General features: G+C 29.9%; 1 protein-coding gene across 1 annotated transcript in view; it reads left to right on the top strand.

Annotated features, from left to right (window-relative positions):
* The window catches only part of LOC129230758 (casein kinase I-like), a gene marked incomplete at its 5' end in the record, with an annotated part of 59,087 nt that overhangs the window by 3,292 nt on the left and 31,990 nt on the right, over positions 1-23,805 (top strand). Inside the window, 4 exon segments of the mRNA XM_054865194.1 lie at positions 310-379; positions 7,289-7,437; positions 13,557-13,791; positions 20,464-20,634. Coding sequence (XP_054721169.1) covers positions 310-379; positions 7,289-7,437; positions 13,557-13,791; positions 20,464-20,634 — 625 coding nt within the window.

Below are 23,805 nucleotides of genomic sequence, written 5' to 3'. Positions count from 1 at the left end.
CAATTTTTACTGTGTACCGTAGTTTTTATGTACCTTAGCTCAATTTATAGGTTATTTTGTTTGATCTGCACTTTCATTAATTCGGACAACCTGGATCTAGTCAGGATTAATCGTATTCTACTTTATGTGCATTTTGCCCCCTTTTTGTCCCTGTATATACAAAGAATTGAATCCTCATAGTTGTTTATTCTTTTAATTAGCGCTCTTGTTTTTTTTTAACCCATAAAAATAGAATGTTTGTTATATAATGTTTAAAGTGTTATTTTAAATAAGATTGAATTTATAAAAATATTTATTACGTAATTTTAGGAATCTATGAAGTCAAAAGCTCCTCAGTTACATTTAGAGTATAGGTTTTACAAATTACTTGGTAACCAGGGTAAGTTTGTCGATTTGAAAATTTTTCTTCAGTGTTTTCCTGTTTGTCAATCTATATGAATAGAACAAAGAATATATATATGTGTATAAATGTAAGAATATATGTGTATGTTCCCTATACAAATCCACAGTTCTTGTCAGATCTCGACCAAATTTGGCAGGGAGGTACTTGGTTTTCGAACGCCAAAACCCGAAAAAGAACCTGGCGGTTCAATTTTAATTTTAGGTCCCGAAAATGGCATTAAATAGCTCTTTCTACCTGAAATAATTTATGAAAATTTCTTTTTTACAAAAGTAAAAGTTTACAAAAATATTTTACTTTTCACAAAATGCGGACCCAAGAAATAAAACCTGGATCTATCCCCGATAGTACAATGCAGGGCCCAATACAGGCTGATTTTGCTACCGTTTTTCAGTACCTTCACAAAAATCTTGTTTTGAAATTGGCAATTTCACAAAAATCAAGTTATAAAATCAGTGGCTTCACAAAAACAGCAAAAATTTCACAAAAATTTGCATTTTAAAATTTGTTTCTTTGTTTAAAACAAAATTTACTCATAAAAAAATATTCTAAGCAACTTTATATGATTAATTGCTGAAATAGAAACCTTTTTGTAGTATTTTAACTAATTTTTAGCTGTTTCTCGCCAAAGTGTATTTATGCAATATTTTTGCAATCTTTCAACATCTGTTTTGGGAAACTGTTTTTCTCATAATTTCCTTTATACTATTCCACAGTACATAGCCCATTAAGCTGAAATTACGATGATATTTTTCTTAGGTTTTTAGCTCCCCTCCCCAAAAAACGAAACCTGTTAAAAATAATACTAGATGACATTTACACTTTTCGAACTAAAATTTCCCTTGTTCTACTTCTCTTTTACAAAAATTAGGATGCCTCTAAAATTTCACAAAAACGATGCTGATAAAAAAACTTTCACAATACTTTCACAAAAATAGGTAGCGAGAAAAAAATTCCTGGATTGGCTCCTGCAATGAGACTCCTGTTATATTTTTTTACTCTACCTTTTTTATTGCAGAATGATAAATCTAGATAGCATAGCAAAAAAGAAAAATAAGAAAGTGATATCAACTTTGTTTGATTTTATCAAATTAGTAATACCTTTATTAATATGAACTAAATGACATAGGTAACAATCAGAGTTACTGGCATCCAGATCAAATGTAAAAATTTGTTCAGTTATTGAAGCAAAGTTCATATGGTATTTTGTTACAGAGAAAGTGGTTTCTTTTCTTTGTTTTGTAAGGAGTTTGCTTAGTTGCAGGTCTTGTGCTGAAAGTAGATCTTTTTTAAAGACAGTCGAAATGTGTGGCATTACTTTATAACTCCAACTAGAGTTCAAAATTGTTCAGCATAATGACAATGATTTAGGCTCAATCTTTATGGACACTCTACAGTTATGATATAATTAGTCAAATTTTGCATAGTTTGAAATATTCAGAAGTAAATGAATGTTAATTTAAAGTTGTTTTATTTACTTATTTATTTTTTTAAATTTAGTATAACAATAACTAGGATGTGACTTTACAAAGTATTCAGACTTTTAACTATTTAAAACAGAATAAAATTAAACTTTTTCATAAAAGAAAAATTTGATCGTTAAAGGATGTAACAAACGCATTTAGTTACCAAATGTGTCTTGTTTTTTTTTATATATAAAACTCCGGTTGAAATTAGTTGAGGCTTTACGTAAAAAGGAAGGCTCATGCTTCTCCTATATTGTGTTATGTGTGATTCTCCCCAAATAGGCCAAATAAGAGCCAAGAATTTTTTTTTTACCAACTTTGTTAACACATGATTTATTTTTATATGAATTGCTTTGTGCTCATCTGTATTAAAAAAAATATTGACCATGCTCATTCATTTTGATTTTTTGCACGGATTTTTATTTATTTTTTTACATAAGTGCGGCAATGATGCCTATCATAGCCTTTATCTATCTGAAAATGGTTGCAGGGTTGGTCGAATGCATATTGGAAACGCATTAATGAGTTTAAAAAATATACAAGGCACACCAGGGTGGCGACAGATCAGGGAAATCAGGGAAAAGTCAGGGAACTTTATTAATCAGGGAAAAATCACGGAAATATCAGGGAATTTTGAAAAAATAACAAAAAATCAGGGAAAATTAATTTTTGGAGGAAAAAACTTTTATTTTGCTTTACAAAATTAAGTACTCTTAATTCCCTACACATTTTCCGTCAATTATCTGTTCAAAAAAAAGTAAAATTAATGAGGTGCGATTATACACTGCCGCATATTTGTGCATCTTTTTTCCTCAACGTCAAAGTATTGAATCTTACTTATTAACCACAGGATGAACTTCCTAAGATTGTTTTTGTGTCTGTTAGGTTGTTTATTTTACCTAGCTTGAAATTTCCTTTTACGCTTTCGATGCTACGTAAAATAAACAACCATACAGGCAAAGAGGAAGCCTTCAATTATGCCTTAGCTCCTTTGCCTTTATTCCATAGTCTCAAAGTAGTTAGCGTACTCTAATCACGATTTCAAGAAGAAAGCTTTGGTTTTTGAATTACTACTGATAAAAGCTTTGAAGTAATTACTTCTACGCGTTTTTAATTTAATTGCTAAAATTGAACTTTCAACTAAAAAAACTGTTTTTTGCTTTTATACTATTTTTAGTCACCGCAGATTATAAAGGTTTTCTTTTCTTCAGACTTTAGTGATTCTTTAATTTTATAACCAAGTTGTATTCTTCTTTTATATATTTTAAAATTAACAATTGCTTTTTTTTTCTTTTCTTTCCCTTGCATTTCAAAGTTGTTTGTTACAAAAGCAATCTAAGATTTTTTCTCGTTACATACTGAAATCATTTGAAATAGAGTTAACTTGTGTACTTAAGTAAATATCTTAATTTTTTTTATTGTCAAAATACTGTATTCATTCATTAAAACCTATGTTCTTGATTAGAGAAAAGCTCCCTATGAATGGTTGTCAAATGGTTTCATCTGTTTTGCATAAATATGTCAATTAGTTATGAAAGAATAACTACATCTATTCTTTCACTATTACTTGTTATTCTTGCAACAATTATTATACTGTTTGAAAACTTAGTTCAAAATAATTTCAATTACTTTTCAGTTCTATCATAAATACACATGTTTTTAAAAGTAATTTTAATAGTTTCTTAAAATTCTTATGCTAAGTGGTTTGTGGAAGTAAAGTATTTTTTTTTTTTTAAATTTTCTATAATCTCCATGTATAAAAATTTAATATGCTGTTTTGTAGGTTGTTCCCCCTCCCCCCCCCCCCAAAAAAAAAAAAATTCTTTTTTTAAACCATTTTATTAAAAAAAGTAGCATCTTTTTAAAATATATCTTTAGTTAAACAACTTTACATAACTTAAAACGTTTAAAATACTGCATTTTATACAAACATGCAATGGATTTCAAGTAAAGCAAAGAATGAAAACCATTATCATTGGTAACGTAAATCAGGGAAATTTGGTGAACTTAATCAGGGAAAAGTCGGGGAACTTTTTTTCACAGTTCCTGTCGCCACCCAGCACACACTTCTTAAACAGACATACTGATGAACTTGTAACATATAAAAATTACGAAATAGTAATTTAAGTGAATAAAATTCCACATTTACAAGTAGTCGACTGAAGTCATATAATCTAACAATTGTCAGACACAAATAAAGTTAACACTCATAATATAGTGATGATAGTAAATTTTAGAAATTATTTTGTTTGTAAAACATAAAAAATTCTGAAGGTTGGCATTTATTTTATAACAGCGAAAATAATTTAAATTTTATAACATAACAGTCGAAATTCATCACTCCCTCACTAGTGAGGTAGTGATGAATTTTAATAAAATGGCCATTAACATTTTCTTTTGTAATTTTCTGAAGAGAGATTAGGCTTAGTGGGATTTAACTATACCTAATACTTATAAATTCATGGTAATAAGAAATTGTTGAAATTTATTTTTTATTTAATTAGGGGCTGATGAGGGAGTGTTGAGGTAAAAAAAACCTTTCCTTCCACTCTCTGTTAAAATTTCCCTCTGAGAACAATAGATTTAAAAATGAAGAAACTTTTTTTTTTTTTTTTGATGCAATGAGCTGTGATGGCTACCAAAACATTTTCACTTCATCAACTAGTTTTATGTGCCCTCAGGTAGCAGTTGGATTAACTTTGATAGGTCAGTGAGAGAGCGACCTGAGAAGGTGGGGACAACATTCAATAATGATATTAAAATTAATATTTTTAATAATAAATTATAAAATTGGCATATTGTAGTCTCTGTTTGATCATAAAATCAAATTATTGAAAAATAAATAATACATTTATACTTTAATGTATAGCAATTTTTTTTTTTTAAAGTTGAAATCTTGTGAGGGAGTGACAAATGATTAATTTGGATTATAGTATCAAGGGTCTGTCCAGGATATTTCACAGGGACTGTTTTTTGCGAAAACTCAATTAATTTTGTAAAAAATCAAACAATTTTGCAAAAAAGAAAAAAAAATTGCAAAAACAAAATTTTAGAATTTTGATGGCGCAAATACTGCATCGTTGAAACTTGAAGGTGAGTGTTTTCCTCTTTTCTGTTGATAATATCATTATTGATTGTTTTACTAGTATTGGGGGTGGGGGGTGGGGGGATCGCTCTCTGGGAGATGGGCACCCCTTAGGTATCAATATTTATGTACCATTCTACACTGTGTTAAATTATACTGGAAATGTTGTATGTATAGTATTTAAAATAATTGTAACAAAAAATAGTAAAATTCCGGCTGGGGTTCAGCACTTAACTTTTTAGCCCAAGACGCTATTAAAAAGCACAGAATTTCGTTTAAAACTTATAAATTCCATGGTTTTAATAAAAATAAAAAGATATTTTATTTGTTTACTCTTAACAAAGCGTACTAAACATTGAAAAATTCAAAACATCTCATCCCCATAGCAGATTCAAAGAGATCACAATCCTCTAAGTATTGGCATCAAAAGTATACAAATGGTTTGTAAAAGAAATATTTTGATAAATTTAGTTTAGAATTGCTAGGCCTATGATAAGCATATCAGTAATATCTATCGACACAGTTGAAGCAAAAGTAAAAAGAAATCAATTCAACATTTTACTTTTTGACTCAGTCTAGGAAATAAAATTTCGCCTTAAAAATTTGAAATAAGCATTGTAACAAGAATAAAGAGACTTTTCATTTATTTGTGTCCTAATAAAAAGAAATTAGCTTGAAAAAAGAATAAAATATGATCCTCATATCGGATGTAAAAAGATTGCGCTTTTCAAAATGTAGGCATCTAAAGAAAGAAACGGTAAATAAGAGTTAATTTAAAGTTAATCATCCCTGTTAGCATTGAGAAATCAAACCCATATGATTTTCTATGAAAGTAACAGTTAGACTGCACCGCAGATACACAAATATTGCCAAACTGATGAGAATATTTTCTAATCAAGTCTATATAAAGGTTGAAAGCTGGACGCTAAGTGGGGATAATTTTGAAGTTAGTAACCCTATCTGAAGCAATCACATTTTTTTCCCACCTCTGCTATCCCTTTGCAGTTATAAGTTCATTTTGCTGTTATATATTGTTGTTTATTAAATCATGAGCAGGCAGAAAATTGATTAGGTGGCAAAGTGCTTAGGATGTCTTTTCAGAGTGGAGAAGTTTGCAACAACACCACTGCAAAATAGCTAGGATAAAACAAACAAGCAATATTATTTAAAACCAAACTGACTTTCAGCTGTTAAATTCTTTCAAAGAAACAAACAAGCATTATATTTATTTGGCAGTAGTAGTTATTTGTCACTTGCAGGAGCAGCATAAGAGTGCCTTTTTTTTTTGCAAAGTTAGCAGGTTTTGTATAAGCTCAACCCTCTAATTTAACTTTAAAAATGGTTCCAAAAATTATTGTTTTATACAGGGGAAATATGCGTTATTTTGATTTCAGATTTGCTCTTTCAATAAACAATTTGTGAAAGATGTGTTTTTATTTCTCAGAAATTTGTGAAGGGTCAGTTTTGGTTGATCAGGATTTTGTGAAAGGTCAGTTTTGATTGATCCTACTTTTGTGAAGGGTCCGTTAAGGGAACCATATTTTCTGTGGCCAGATCCCTGAGTATTAATTCATTTATAAATATCTAAATTGTAAAAACTACCAAAAAAACTTTTAAACATCATGTTATGCATAACTGGTAAATTTAGTTTTGAAACGTTGATTCGTAATGAGATACGGGGTTTGATAATTTGACCTCTTTGGAGAGAATCACACTTATGCATTTGAATTGAAATAGTGCAACTTGAACGGAACATAAAGAAACAAATCCAAGGTTTTAACATTCTTTAAAGGTTTCCAAGGGTTTCCCTGGGATATCCCAGAGTTCTGCTTGTTTTATTGACAAATCCCAGAGTTGTAGGGAAAAAAAAAACTTTTTAAATTTTTTGCTGTAGTTTGTTAACGGATTATGATCAATACCATCAATAATGCAAGCAATGAAACTATTATTAATCTTTTTTCTTTCTCTAGTAGCTAATATGAATGCTTCTTTATCGAGAAAAGTTCTGGGAGATTTTTTTTTCTTCTGAAATTGTTGAGTATGAGTAATGAACAGAAGCAAAGTTTAAAACCAGAACTTGACTATCAGAATTGCAGAAAACATTGTTTAAGCTGACAATAAACTTTCTTGCTGCAAAAAGTTTTTGAGAATTAAATACTGTTGAGAGTTAACTACTGTTTAATGTTTGTAGGAAATGTTATTAACATTTATATTCTTAGCATTGGTTAGCTTGTGCTAAGCTTTGAAATTATTTATGGCTGCATTTGTTTTGAATTGAAAGCATCAACATTTGTGTAAAAACTTGACCTTTAAAGTTTCTTTTTTTTTTAATTTCAGAGGGCATACCAAAGGTGTTTTATTTTGGACCATGTGGGAAATATAATGCACTTGTCATGGAGCTCTTAGGACCTAGTTTAGAGGATCTGTTTGATTTATGTGATCGAAAATTTAGCCTGAAAACTGTCCTCATGATTGCTATACAATTGGTTAGTGAACAAATTATGTTTATTTTTGTTTTTCATTTGAAAACTTTTTGCTTATTTTCTGTATAAATGAATTAGTAAAATTATTCTGCGTTGTTGAGCCATTCGACTTTAAAACTGCCATATTGTCCCTCAGGTAACAGCTTGTGTATTTTATTAACAGTAATCATTTTAAAGGGTAATTAATAAAATTGTTTTGCTTGAGAATAAGCAACAAAATTTTGTTCATTACACTTTTCAATTATTGTTAATAACCTATTGGAGCTATCACATGCAAGATAAAATGTCTTTTTTCTTGGAATGGCCTTGTTCCTTTTTATATCACATATAGAAATCTTTTAAATTTATATCCAGAGTGTAGTGTCATCTAGGTTTAAAAAAAGGAAGAAATCAAGGAAAGAAACTCAAAAAGTAATGCAAAAAAGTGTTCTTATTCATTATTATTATTCGTTACTCAATGGATGTAAATGAAACACATGAATTCAAACTTTTCTGTTTTGTTTGTTAATCTTTTTTGAACATGCTCTTGCTCGGTTTGTTTTGCTTCAAAACAATGAATCTAACTTGTTTCACACGTCATTTCTTCCAAAACATATTAAATACTTGGAAAGGTATTTTTTTAAAACCCCTATGTTTTAACGTACACTCTCTCCCTGAAATACAGGCACAAGCATAGATACAATTCAGAGAAAAAATATGAATTAGAGGAATTTTATTTCATATGTTTGTAATAATAAATAGTATGTGAAACACAAGTTAGGATTAATTATAAAAAAAAATGCGTGTTTAATTCACTTAAAAAAAAAGCAGAAATTAAGGTGTCTCATAACTACATATAATTTTGAATTTATGAATTACATTTTGGGTTGCATGGGCGTCGCTGGCTCTTCGTTATTGGGATGGGGATCGATTGATGCAATGTAGAACAATCACCAAGGGGTTAAACGCCCCCCCCCGATTTTTTTGAAAACGGATAGTGATGTAAAAAGAAACGGGAAGCCTTCCATCTCAAAAATAAAAATAATGGAACAGTGAATATAAGAATTAAATAAATATCCTTGTACTGAAAAGTAAAAGAAGATAAACCAAAGTTCATATGCACAAATTTTCAGGAAACAGCAAGCACGTGTTTCGGAGTTACAAGAAATCCCTTTTCTATCTTAAAGAAGGGAGTTTATGGATAGCTCATTTTTATCAGTCGTATTTGTTCATCAACTTGATTTCTATATATATTATCTGTGAAATTTTATCAGCATTAAGCTAAAAAAGTTTTAACAATGAAAATCGATAAAAACAGGTTTTTTGTATGTTTTGCAAGAACAATATTAATGAAAGAGAGTTTTTCTTTAAAAAATTAAATCTACTTTTGTTGATAAAAATAATGTTTTTTAAATACTCACAAGCGAAACTTATTATAAAGGTTTTTTTTAAAATTGATGTTCCCATTCGAAAACGTTGACGTTCAAAAAGCTAAAAATACGGTCAAAAACAGTCTCAAAAAAGCATATTCTTAACGTTTCAATAAGATAACTGAAAATAAAAAGTTAGTCTCTAAATGAGAATCTAATCCCGTTAAAAGCGAAGCAAACAAACATAGGTGAAATTTTTACCCATGTGGATGAAATAGATGAGTGCATTACGAAAAAATACTAGTAAAGAAGCAAAAAAAAAAAAAAAAATTTTCACTTTTTATTTTTAAGGGAGAATAGCTTGACTTATTTCACAAGCAGCAGTTTTAAATTTCCAAAAAAAAAAAAACCTTACTGGATAATGGACTCCCCTCCCTTAGTATTTTGTAGCGCAAAATACCAGGCATTGCCCTAAAATGCACACAAAATTGAATATCCATTTCATCACTGATCGTAAATATATCAAGATAATAGTGATATAAAAATATCGGTAACTTCAATGTTGATTTATAGTAGCAGAGTTATTATTTTTGATACATTTTGCACTATTATATTATATTTTTTATTTCTTTCTTTAACTTTTTCCGTTTTGCATTTACTTATAAACAGTAAAAATAACATGAATAAAAAAATATATTCTTTTAAATCGGTTTTTATCTTTGAAAGGAAAAGAAGAACAAATTGATTCATTTCTGGGTCAATCCGTTTGAAATCATCCAAAAGAATAAAATTTGTTGGTTGACATTTTTGATTTTCCTAATTTTTTTACCAGTTATTTCTCACTACTAAGTGAGTTCAAAAGTGTTAAAAGAAATTTTTTTAGGCTCATACATTTTTTTAATGCGCCATTTTAAGTTTGCTTAGTTGTGGTTTTTGGACCAAAAACAAGTTTTACGTAAATGCATCAGATGTCGCATCAATGGAATTTCTTTTAAAATTATATTTTATCATTTTGTTATTAGCATAAAATTTCAGTTTTATTTATTTAAATATATTGATGTAGCTATAAATTTTACTCAATTCCCAGTCATTGATCAAGATTATTAATAATAAAACAGCCAGAGAACTATAAAAACGTAAATATAGCGGAATTTTTAACTTTTAGAGATATTTGAAATAAACTTGAGGGAATTTAAGAACTCCAGAACGAAACATCGACCTTTCTACACACTCCTCAACCTCAGATTCCGTATGAGTTTCGTAGCAACCTTTCATGAACATAATTTTCTCCCTTAACCTTTATTTGTCGAGAGACAAACAGTCTAAAGTGGAAAAAAAAATCTAATGTCTCGAAAAAAATTCGATATATAGAGATTATTTTCAATGTATAGAAACAATTTTTTTATGCAATGAACATAAAAATTTGCTGGGATTTCGATATATAGAAAATTTTGATCTGTGGAAGTTCGATATATGGAGGGTCGACTGTATTTAATTATGAGGAAATTAATTTGCCAGAATTTATTCTTGGTTATTAGTAGTTAATGCCTGAACTATCACAGTAAATTATTTCTTTGATTATTTATTCCAGGACCAATTTGCATATTGTATTTTTTATAATAGTTAAAAGATTTTCAAACAATATTCTCCTACAAAAATCTCTAAGTATGAGGAAATGAACTTACAAGATTTTACTCTTAATTATTTAATTAAGAAGAAATTAGGTACAAATAGGAATATTAAACATTCCTTAATAATTAATTCATAAAATCTTCATGATTTTCTTAGAATAAAATTGTTTATCACAGAAATAGTAATAAAAACCAAATAAACCCAATTTAAACCAAAAATACTTGGTTTAAATCAAAAACACCGTATTTTTTAAGTTTTTTTCAAAAGAAAAAAAAAGGTTTTTTATATGAATCCTGGTATGAATAATTGGTAGATAATAACTTTGTTTATTCTGGCTTTATGTGTTTAAGAATTTACAATGCAGAAGTAAACTTCTAATTCCTTTGTATTTTTATTATAGATGTATACACAAAAAAAGTTTAAATTTTAAAATTTTTATATTGATTTTTTTTCACATGTTAGTCATAATAAGTAGAAATAAAATAAAAATTTGTTCTGTTTTTATCCTGAATAACTTTATATTTATCCTCCAAAAAAAGCATATTTAATGCGCTGATAATCAAGACCGATCTCTTTGACTTTTATTTTAATTGATGACTGTTTAGCGAAATATTTTGTTGTTTAAAATATATTTGTTGATAAATATATTTTGTTATTTTTTAAACCTTGATTTAATTCCCATTCTTCTATATGGTTATATAGCATCAGTATCATGAAAAATTATCCATTCCAGAACTGGATAAATTTCATTAATTATTCACGTATTTAATGAAACTTTTTTAAACTTAATATTTCTTGTCCAAATTTAGTTCCGAGTTCTTAGTTTCCTAGCCTTTTTGAAGCTTTAATATTCTTTTCTGCATTTAAATGCTACTTTTATTTGAACCAAGATATGTAACAATGTACTGAACTTTAATTATTATTTTATTATTATTTTTTTTTCTTTTGCTGTTTTGGTTTTCATTTCTCTTGCTGTAATTGACAAAAGTTTGTTGCTAAGTACTACCACAAATTCTTTTTATTTTTTGTGGCTAAGATAAATGTTTTTTCTAATTTGTGCTATGACAAAGTTTGAAGTATGTATACTGAGAGTTTTTTTTTTTTTTTTGACAATGCCTTTCTCCCAACCTTTGGATATTTGCCATTTCGGTGTCATTGTTATTCCATTGTGCCAAATGTTTAATGTTTTTATTTATTTTTGGATTTATTTTGTTTACCATTTATTTTCTACTGTTTAAGCTCATTATTTTTGTTTAATGTTTTAAAAATTTTATTTACTGTACATTTATGTAAGCCTTTGAGGAACAAATTCAAGAAATATATAATACTTTAAGCTAAAGTTCAGAAGTTAGACATGGATTATTTTCAAATGAATTGAAACATTTGGTTTGACAAAAGTTGGAAATTTTTCTTGTTATAAACATAAAAACTTTCATAGGTTCAAATTCCTTACAATTTATGGCTTTTTAACCAAGTAATTATTTTTGAGTTAATTTGCTTATATTTTAGAAATTCCAAAAAGCTTCTTGGCAAGTCACCGTTTTTCTCATGAGTGTTACCTTTATAAAACATTATGTAATTTATTTTCAAAAAATAAATTATCTTAAAAATCTTGATTAAACTATCTTAAATATTCATAAATAAATCAAAATTGTATAAATATTTGTTAAGAAATTTTAAGTATTTGTATAACTTTTTCTCATGAGTGTCCCTTTGTTTCCTAAATAAAAGGTAAAATTTACGATAAAACCATATTAACTTAAGCATTGCATTTACCATGAATAGCTAAAATATTTCAGTATTGAAACCAATTTTTAAAGATTAAAAAAATGTTTATTTATAAAAATGCTGAATTTTAACTATAGTAACACTTTTGAAAGACGGTAACACTCATGAGAGATGGACTCGTGGAATAATTTATTGTAGAGTTTGGGCTTTAATTCTTCTAAAATATGTAGGTACTTAAATACCATATCTAAAGAATTAAAAGATTTTCCTAAATAACGCACCCAAATTTCATTTTTGCGAACATTGTTTTGCATCAGTGTTCACTCTTCAATTTTGAATAAATGTGAATTTATGTATGTAGTATATGTGAAAAAATATATCTCTTTGATAAAGGTATTAAAGGTAATACAATATCCATAACTATGAATCTACTCATTATTTGAGTCTCTTTTATCATGGTTGTCATGAATGTTACCTTTTAAAAGTAACACTCATAAAGGGTAACACTCATAAGATTAAAGGATGAATTCTTCGCTGGAAAAGATTCTATCAATGTTTTTGAAAATTTAATTAGGTCTCTTGTTTCTTTTAATACAAAATACATTAATGCCTTATTGCATATTTCTACACTTAAAAAAATATTACAAAATAAATGGGTAATACTCATGAGATTTGATTAAAATCCTCTTCACATTAAATTGTACATTTCAATGTACAACATATAAGGAATAAATATATCCAATTTTCGACTTTCACATTCTAAAAAGATACAAATATGGCTTCCCTAACACTTTTGCTAACTACGGTAAAAAAATATTTTGCACATAAAAAATATTAAATCCCTGGGGTAACACTAATGAGTTGCACTTAAGAACACACACTGCATTGAAAATTCAAAATGTTAGATGAGCAGATCTATAAAACCAATTTTAGCTGTGTTTAAGTAACAAATATTATTTCTTTCATGCACAAAAAATAAAAAAGCTGCTTGAAAGTGTACAAAAAAGATAAAGTCTATGCGAACTTTCTCGTTAGGACAAGGCAATTCCATTACTAGCTAACTAAAGTAATAGAAAAGGCTTATAAATTTACAACCATGAGAAAAGACACGCAATGCAATGAATTTAATATAAAACAATGTTTTGCTACATGCTTATGCAATGCTAAAACAGTAATTTTATTAACATTTAATTCAATGGAAAAATTCAGGACACCATACTGTCAATCGGTTTGAAAATCACTCGCATTTGATATACTTTTTTAAACCCTATTTTGTTTATATAACAAATGCATTACTTTTATGGCTATGTGATCCCAGTGAAAAACTTTAAATATATAAGTCAAAAAAGCTTTATTTAATTTTTTCAATACATTTCCATGTTTATGCAAATGTTTTTTTTTTTTATTTTCCAGCTTCATCGTATTGAATATGTTCATTCCAAACATTTGATATATAGGGATGTGAAACCAGAAAACTTTCTGATAGGAAGACAGTCAACAAAAAAACATAATATTATTCATATCATAGACTTTGGTTTAGCAAAAGAATATATAGATCCTGAAACAAATAAACATATACCATATAGGGAGCATAAAAGTCTTACAGGCACAGCAAGGTATATGAGCATTAACACACATTTAGGAAAAGGTAACTAAATTTTGTTTCTTTTCTTTTCGCTTTCTGAAACAATTTCAAAACTAAATGGATTGTTAAAAAGTTTCAACAATTGGTTATGTTGTATTATTTTTGTTATAGTTGCATAACTTCAAATTTGTGACTCTTGTTTACTATTAAGAAAAATCTTACTTTTTAGTTGGTTGACAGTTTTTGTAGGTTAAGTAGGCATGGTAGGTAAAGTAAACAGCGTCCGTGTTCGAAAATTATGTAGCATGCAAAAGATCTTTTGAATCCTCTTGGCAAAGTTAAATTCTTAGTGTAGTTTTGCATCATCCTCGTGAAAGTCTAGGTGCCTCCATTGATCTGGTATGGAAACTGGACTTCAAAACTCTTGCAGTAATGGCTATTTGTCAATTGAGGTTTTATATGAAAAAAATGGGTGCCAGTTCTTGGGGAGTACAGTAGGTCTGCAAAAAGTGCGAAACCAATCTGCAGCTCCATTATAAACAAATAAGACTGTTGGTTGGTGTTTTTAAGATAAAAAAATGGTGGTAAAAGATCATTTTTACAAATCAGTAGTAAAATTTATTGTTGTAAAACTTAAAAATTTCTTGATACATTGTAAGAAATTTTGTTGTTTTTAGTCAGACTTTGATATCAAGGCACCCATCATATAAATTTACATTTGTGAAGTTCTGGCTCATTAAATTAATTCTATGTTATGAAGTCTAAAACCATGAAGTCTTATACTAAAGTATTGCTGAGCTTTTTCACTCTTACCTGAGAAAAAAGAAGCAGATTAGACACTAGAATTCTACAGCGAATCAACACTTCTGGAACTTTAGTTTTGGGATTCAATACAAGCAAAAAAGTGCTGATGGACCGTACCATGAAAAAACTAACCTACTATTTCACAGATAGTTTTTGAGAAATAAAAAAAAAGGTTTTTTTCATAGCAGACAATTGCACTGCTCATAGCAATTCCTCTTCATACATAAAACATGGCTTGAAATTGCGATTTTAAGACTTCCATGGTGAAAATTTTTTGGAGAGAGCCCGCAGCCTTCTATATTCCTTTATAGTCACCAAAAACAGCCTAAAATTGCGCTTATCAGATTTTAATTTTAGGAAAATATCTGGAAGAATCCCTGACCTCTTAAGGTCATCCAAAGTAGCCTAAAAGTAACTTCAATTTAAAAAAAAAATGGAAGGAACCACAACATTGCTCTAGCATTACTAAAAGTTGCCTTTTTGACAACAAGTTTGGGAATTTAACGAGGGGAGGGCCTTGAATTTTACCCTCCTACTATCTTCTCCTTACACTTTTCTTTGCTTTTCTTTTTTAAAATGTAAACTAAAACTTGGTTAAGAAACCAAATGACGATACAGGCATGTAGCTAGATACTAAGATTTGGAACAGTATAAAATTCAATTTTTTAGCATTGCAAAATAAATACTATTATTCATAAAGAATTAAGCTTTAAAAAGGAATTTTATATTTTTTGATGACTTACTGTTGAATAATTTTGGAACTTTGAATCACTTATTGCTGAAATGTATTCATTACCAACATGTACAATTTATGTAACTAAATGCATTGTAAAAAGCATGTATAATTTTCTTTCATGGTAAATAAGTACAACTGCCCAACTCTGCATTTTTTGTATGCAAATAAAGAAAAGTAAATGAAATCAGTTTTAATTAAACCACCAATTTTGATTTTTCATAAAAATTGGGAGATATATCAATGTTCTCCTTATCCCCCCCCCCCTTCCTCCAATTTCTGCTTTAAGGATGTACTAGTGCAAAGTTTTTCATAATCAATACTGAAACTCACAATAAAAATGCATTAAAAACTTTTATGTTGCTTTGATATTTTTATCCCAAAATGCTGATCATAAAACGAGCCCTAATTTTGCAATTCCAGATTATGTGATCTTAACCTCAAATTCTAAATGATGAACAATTTGCGGTCCTAGAGTTAGTTACGACTTTGACAAATTACTGGTCACAGCCATAGTTTTTTAAAATGATATTTTTTGTTCTTTTTTTTTGTTTCAGAGCTTTAAAGGGTTTTTCCCCCAGCTCTAATTGCAGTATTATGTTAAAAAATAATCGTTGATTTTAAAAAAGAACTATTGTTATTAAGTGGAGGGGCAGCTCGTAAACATCGCCTGGGACAGCATTCGCTATTAGCACTGTGCACAGTAAAATATTTGTACCTCCTTAGTCAGAGGATTTTACATATAAAGCTTCTCTTTGTGACTCTTTTCCAACATTTATTGCTAACTATATCAACATTTTGCCTATAGAAGTCAATTGATCTTGAAAAAGAAAAGTTAAGTACTGATTAGTGACAGAAAGAAACATGCTGATTAAGTTACAACTTTTGAACTTGATTGTTTCACTGACAATGACACGCTCCAAAGTAAAACTTCACATTTTAGGTATAGGGTTTTTTTTTTCTTTTTTTGGTGTAGGGTCATTCAATTGAGCTGAAACCACTTTGCCCAAAGCAGAAATTTTATTAGCAATTATGTCATAAGTTAAAATGATACAATCAGTATCACAGATTTACAATCCACCAATCAAAATAAACCATAACAAGATACTTTTCATTCTCCTTAAAATACTCGCATAAAAACAAATAGATTTTTAATAAAGATTTAAGAATGAAAATTTTTCTTTGTGTGCAATGCTGTTTTCCCAGTAAATAATACTCTTTTACAAATGACACAGATGTTTTCTGGCCAACGGTGAAACACAACTCAGATATGGTTCTCTTGAATAGAACAGTCCTGAAATATTTGACCATTCAAAAACTGCACTTCTGCTCTCTTGTGGCATAATATTGATGATAGATCTGGCACTCTTACAGAGATATGCTATGCGTTCATGGCAGTTTAAAAACTGACACAACTCAAAATTGCTAATTTTTGAGATACGACGTTGTTAAAAGGAGTGAGCGATGTGTTTTTATTGATTGCAGACGTTTGATTTTGTGTGTGTGTGTGTGATGGATATCATTATCTTTCAAAAAATGGTAGGCATTAAAAAAAAAATGCCGATTTTGGCAACATTATCATGGTTTGTACGCTCCTTCAAAACTCCTCCAATACTCCTTCATTCAGGTAATTTTTTTAAAGGGCCCTTCAAACTCTTTCACTTTGGTTTTAACTCCTTCAAAACTCCTTTTTTAGTTCAAGACTGCATAACCTTCCTTTATGGCGGTAACTTAAAATACTTCGGTTGACAACTTAACTTCCCCATAAGGGCAATTTCACTGTAGTAATTTCGTATATTTATTTTTTCATAAAGATTTAATTTACAAATTTATCATAGAAATCATAAAAGTTGAAGGTGAAAATATTATTAGATGACTTAGATATTTCATAAGTGAGGTAAAACTTGCTTATATATTATGCTTGGCTATTTTTTCAAGTTTTATGATTATTGTTTTCATTCCAGGGGGAAAGGGATCAAATATATTGAAAAAAAGTGCGACATCATATAAAGACAGCCCATTAGTACTCCTTCGAAATCTCATTTTACTTCTTCAAAACTCCTTTATTTTACAGTGAAGCACCGTTTATATGTTTCTCTTTTACACGTTTTTATCAATTATACGTTTTTTAAATTGGTCCCTGCAGAATCTTATACACATTATTCTATACCTATTATACGTTTTTTTTTTCATTTGTACGCTTTTTTCCCTTCAAAAACGTATGAACGGTGCTTCACTGTATTTCTAAAATTGAGTACTAACCCTGAGATATTTCTGCTATCTTTTTTGCATGTGTGTAATATTTCATAAATTGGTCCTCCAAAAAATTTACTAAAAGATACTTGAAAGTCTTTGAAAAGTATCTGAAATCTTGCAATCCAAATTGAATCTTTGGTAAAGAAAGGACTATGTTCCAGTTATTATTTTTATGTGCGTAATACCCCACTCACTTTTTATCAAAAAACAACTCAAAAAGTGTTATTGTCAAGCGTTCTTCTTGAAGCTCTGGAATGTGACCAGTTTGTTGTCATTGAAAATGAAAATTTAAGACTTTTTATGTTTGAATTAGTGTATTAAATGTTATTGAATTTGCAGCTTTAAACTAAGTTTTTTATGCTAGAAAAGTATGCTTTATATACAGTAGCGTAACTTCACATCCCCCCCCCTCCAAATTTAATTTTGGGCCCCTATTAAACATTGTATTAATGTATACTTGTATTACAATTTTTCGATTTTTGTCAGCCCCACAACTTTTTTTCACCACCCCCTACACACACATGTATAATACATACATATGAATAGAGAGAGAGAAAGAAGGCAAGGATTAAACTTTTAGTTTAGGAATTCTAGTTTAAAAATGAAATTTTAGACTATATGTGAACGAATAAAGGTTCAATTCGCCGCAAATTTTTCAAAATTGAAAACATGATTGCAAGCCATTTTTTGTAACGTAATGGAAAGGGGTCAGTGACTCTCTTCCACAAATTGGAAGTTCAAAAACCGCAATTTCAGAAGACCTTTGATGATGTTAAAACAATGAAGTTCAGGTTTCAGGGGTTATCTCTGGAAAATTTTCGAAATTGAACATCTAAAAATGCAATAGGTCACCTTTTATAACTTTAGTGAAAGGATGAGGTTCAGAACTCTCCCCCGGAGTTTTCGTTTTGCACACGTGATTGTCAGTCACCTTTGGGGGATGGGGGGAAGAGTCAGGGACTCTTCCAAAAATCTCTCGATATTAAAGTTTCAAAAACGTAATTTCAGACAGTCTTTGTTATGTTAATGAAGGGGGAGGGGATTGGGAGGCTCTCTCTCGGAATTTTTTCGAAAAGTAACTCTTAAAAACACAATTGTAGGTAACCTTTGATAATGTTACAATGTGGGATTGAATTGGGGGCTCTGATCCAGGATTTTCAAAATTGAAGTTCGAAAAAGGCAATTTAAGGCAAATTTAGGTGATATTAAAAGAGGGCAAGTTTTGGGGATCTTCTTTGTAGATTTTTCGAAACTGAAGTTTTAAAAATGAGATTGTAAGCTGTCCTTAAATTGCCTTTTTGGAGCTTCGATTGCGAAAAATTAAGGGCAAAGTTTCAAATCCTCTCATTCCTTCTCCTAACTTCATCAAAAGTGGTCCACAAATGCATTTTTAGGATGTTATGTAAGAGAAAACTTCAAATATGAGACTTCCAGAAAATTTTTTTGATATTGAAGTTCTCTAAACCCAATTTTACATGACCTTTGGTAATTTTAAAAGGAATGAGGGTTCAGAGGCTCTCCCCTGGAATTTTTTCAGAATTGAACTCCTCAAACGTAATTGTAGGCCATCTTTGATGACCTGTCGAGAAGAGATGGGGTTCCGGGGCTCTCCCGGCATTTTTTGTAAATCAAAGTTTCAAAATCATAAATTTGGGAAGAGATGAGGCTCGGAACTTCGCCTTTGAATTTTTCGAAATCGAAGTTCCAAAAAAGTAATTTTAAGCAGTTTTTGGACACATTAGAGAGAAGGAAGTTTTTTGGACTCTCTCCCAGAGCGTTTCCGAAATTGAAGTTTAAAAACACAATAAGCTGTCTTCGGTGAAGTAGAAGGAAATTATTTAGTTTTAGAAATCCTTCTTTCCCACCTTCTTGGCTAAGCCCCTATCTCTTATTTATTTCGGAAAAAAAAATGTAAGAAAACTAAGGAGGTAATGTATTTGCACTTGCCCCCCAAAAAAGTTAAAAGTAGCTATTCTATTTCTTTTCTTTAAATTGGGAGGTCAGGAGTTGGGGGCTATTCCCCATCTAATGTCAGGGCCTGTTTATTGAATAGGTCAACTTGTCTGTGGCCTAGAGACTCTGCTATTTGGGGGCTACAAGAAGGCCCCAAAGTAGTGTTTATCCTACGAACTCTGATATCTTAATTGGGGGTCCAATACCAATAGGTTCTGGAACCCTAGAGGACCCAGAACAAATATAAGCATTTAAAACTAAGCTTGATTTGCAGAAAAATTTAATAAAAGTGAATGAAAACAAAGTTGAAAAACCCTTTCAGTCCCCCCCCCCCCCACTCCAGGTCCTACCCAAAAACTTCTCTTGACTGTCTTTGGGAATTTTTCCTTCTTTCCATGGCAGGCGGCCTAGGGAGGACAATATGGTACTTCTCGCACCTAGCCAAGGTTTGGTTTTTGCATAGGAAAGTTGGGCCATGGGCCCCCTTTTCTCTCCTCAGGGCCTGTTTACTGAATAGGCCTGTATTAGCAAATAGCAAAAGTTGTAATGTTTGGCCACATGAAAGCCCCAAAAACGTGTTTTGCCTAGGTCCCCTGATTACGTTATCGGGGGCCTTCAGTCAATAGGTTCTGGGGTTCTAGAGAGCTCCAGAACCAATATTAGCTTTTAAAACTAAATTTGATTTTCAGATAAATTTAATCAAGTTAAATGAAAACAATGCTTAAAAATTTTCAGGCCCTTCTGACTCCAGGCCCTCCCACGTTGCGGGGCCTTTCGGTACGCAGTTACGCCACTGTTTATATATTTCCAACCAACCATTTGTTTTAATTTTATGTCGTTAATTTAAATGACTGTTAAATCGATGAATTATAATTAGTATGTATACAATGCTTGAAAGCTATTTCTTGTTAATAACTTAACATTCTTCTGTTTACATGTATACATTTTTTTATGTTGAGTTTCATAATTTTTCATATCGAATCTTGCAGAGCAAAGTCGCAGAGATGATTTAGAAGCTTTAGGACATATGTTTATGTATTTCCTTAGAGGTAGTTTACCTTGGCAAGGTCTTAAAGCTGACACTTTAAAAGAAAGATATCAAAAGATAGGTGACACCAAAAGAGCAACTCCTATTGAAATTTTATGTGATGGTTATCCTGGTATGTATTTTTCATGGTCTCTTGACTGAAGTAAGCTTGTTTTATGCCTGATTTCCCCCTTCTTCTCTCCCATAATTATAGATCAGCATGTGTAAGAGATTAAGTATATGATCCAAAACTTTGAAACTTTAATCTTTACTTCCTTCTATATCTAATATGTAGAAAGAACATTGAATTCGTGAAATTTTCAAATTTCTAATTTTGACAAAATTTCACGGTTTTAGGTGTGCTGAATCCTTTTTGACCATTTTTGGAAAATGTCTGTCCGTCTGTGTGTGTATGACCGTTTTTTTTTCTTTTTCTTTTTTTTTTGATTGTTCTAGCGCAAAAACTATTGCATAAAATTGAACCTAATTTGGTATATATCTGTGCCCCATTTTAATTGGTGCCCGTTAGTTTTCGGCACCAGTTCCTCTAAGGAGGGAAGGAGGGGTCGGGAACCATCGAATGTTTTCTCCATTATACATGACTGCTGTATCTCAGGAAGTAACAGATGGACTCAGACAAAAATTGGCCTATTGATAGAAATCAGAGAGTACACATGCTGATTCAGTTTTGATGTCAATATTTCAGGGGGGGGGCGTGCAATCAAACGTTTTTCTTGTTACTTGTTAAATCTCGAAGTAATAAATGGAATCAAGCAAAAATTGGTCCACAAGTAAAGTTTAGAGAGTTCAAGAGCTGATTCGGTTTTGACTCCAATAGTTCTTGGGGGTGGGGAGGGGGAATGGAATCAAATGTTCTCCTCAGTTCATTGCAACTACTATGGCTCAAGAAGTAATGCTACAATTCAGATGAAATTTGGAATAAAAGTATACAGACACAGAAACATATAGACTCTGATTGTTCCAAGGAGGACGGCTGATTTTGCCGTAAAAATAGCTTAATACAACAATGGAAGATATATCTCTTTAAAATGTTTTTCTTTCATCCGCTTTAGGAAGCCTTTCATGCATGTAATTGTTGGCAAATAATGGGAAAAATCTCAATGAGTTAAAAAATTTTGTCTGTTGCCATCTTCTACTTGTTAACAAATAAAATGTTTGTAATTAGTTTAAGCAAGGCTTTTAAAATGATTTTTACTCTTTCATTTATTTTTATTATTGAAAAAATTGGCATGATCATTTTGGCATGAGTATTTTGATTACCCTATGCAAATAGATTTTTTTCTATTCTTTCTTTGCATATTCAAAGGGAAGAAGGCATTGGTACTACTCTAGGCACTGATGCCAAAATTTGAACACCAATAAAATTTGATCACCAATTTCCTAATTATTATATCTTCCTGCTTTTGTGAATAGCAGAATTTTGTAGCAGCCATTACATGAGTGATTGTGTGTTAGAAAGAATTCATATTATAGATGCAGAAGAAAGTTTTAAGATGGCCACATCACACTAGTTGATTTTAAGATTATTTTGTTTGAAATTGATCTAAGCTAAAATAAATATTAGATGAGACAAATTAAATGCCAATCTTGAGCCTGGAGGAGGGTAGGGGATTAAATGAAACATAAGAAAAGAAAGGGAATCTTTCTCGAAAAAAGATTGAATCATGTACAATTTAACTGTGTAAAACAAGTACACATTAACAATACTTCTAACAAAAAAAAAAAAACATATTTATTGTTAACTATATCAATGATATTAAAATAAAAAATAATACTGAAAGCCTAATAATCTCTATATGCTTAATTATAGCTTCCCTTATTTTGCCATTCACTAATTTTGGCTTGTTTTAAGTAACATTTGTGTGGTTTTTAATATTTTTAAAATGCTTTTTTTAATGATAGATTCTTATTTAAACAAGTAAAATTAGTCTGTTTTGGAAGGAAATTAAAATTTTCAATTGAAACTCTGTTCCAGAACAGCATATTTTTCTACCTAGTTAAAAAGTACCAGAATTTCTAGAATTAGAAATTTTTGCTGTAATATGATTCTAATTAGGCATGACAATTTAATTTTTCTAATACTTTTGCTTGAAAATATTACAGGCTCATGCTCAAAAGTGTGCAACAGTATTTGTAGTTAAAGAACAATGTGAAAATAACGTTTATGGATCATTCTTCAAAAAAGTGTAACTTTTCTGTCACACGCCTTTTACAGTAAATGCTTTAAGGAACAATTCATTTACAATGATTTTTAATTTCACCAAAAATATATCTATTTAAACCTGCCAAAAATTTTTGAATACTAATTTTATTTTAGTATATTTTTGGTTCTAGACATGTGAATTCTCACCTGCGTGGCATGTCACACACCTTGTGTGGCTGTTTTATGTTGCTTAATAACTTGTTTAATTAAAAGTATATACTTATTTATTATTCCTTTCACAAGTGTCTCAAATACTAATTGTTTAAGTATATTTAATTTTTTAATATTATGTTTTAGTTTGTTTTAGAAGTACAAGGAGTCGTGTCACACAATAAATTCTCACCTCCGTTACCTAAACACAAAATGCCATTTCTCATTATCTCATGGCAGTAATGACATCAAATTTTATTTTCCATGATACAGGGTTTATTTTCAGCAATAGTTGAAGTTGTGAGATTTTTGTTGAAAAACAAGAAGATATATATAGATTTTTCTTTAAAAACTTAGTGGGACAGTTCTCAAAAGGTGGGAACAAAAAAGTTAACTTTGAACAATTTCAAAAATTTTCAAATTTGACATCAATTTTGCTTTTATTCTATAGTATGCATACCTGGAACACAATATATGAACATGAAAAGACAGCAGGTATTTGTAAAAATTGTTAATTAGCAAATTAAATCAGCAATCTGTAGGTAACAGATTTTGGACATTGTTGTCCTGTAGGTAACGTATTTTGGACATTGTTGCCCTGTAGATAACGGATTTTGGACATCATCATAATGCAAGTTTCACCATTTTTGACAATTGTCAATATGATTTTTAACTTTTCGAATAAAAATTTTATTTACTACTTTTTGAATTTTGCAATTTAATAGCAAAGAGGATATTAATGAAGTACTTGAATGGCTGTACATACTGCTCTTTACATATAATAAAGTTTTGGAATGATTTTGAATAAGTTGATGAAAGGTTAAAAAAAAGCTTCATGGAAATAACTATACAGACTCGTAGTTTGATTTATTGAGACAAATAAGGAATAAAAATGGAGACAAATAAGGAATAAAACTGGAGACAAATAAA

This window comes from Uloborus diversus, chromosome 1, assembly GCF_026930045.1.
Source record: "Uloborus diversus isolate 005 chromosome 1, Udiv.v.3.1, whole genome shotgun sequence".
In the NCBI taxonomy this organism is placed as follows: domain Eukaryota; kingdom Metazoa; phylum Arthropoda; class Arachnida; order Araneae; family Uloboridae; genus Uloborus; species Uloborus diversus.
The sequence above is the reverse complement of the archived record's forward strand: the minus strand, read 5'-3'. Positions and strand labels throughout refer to the sequence as shown.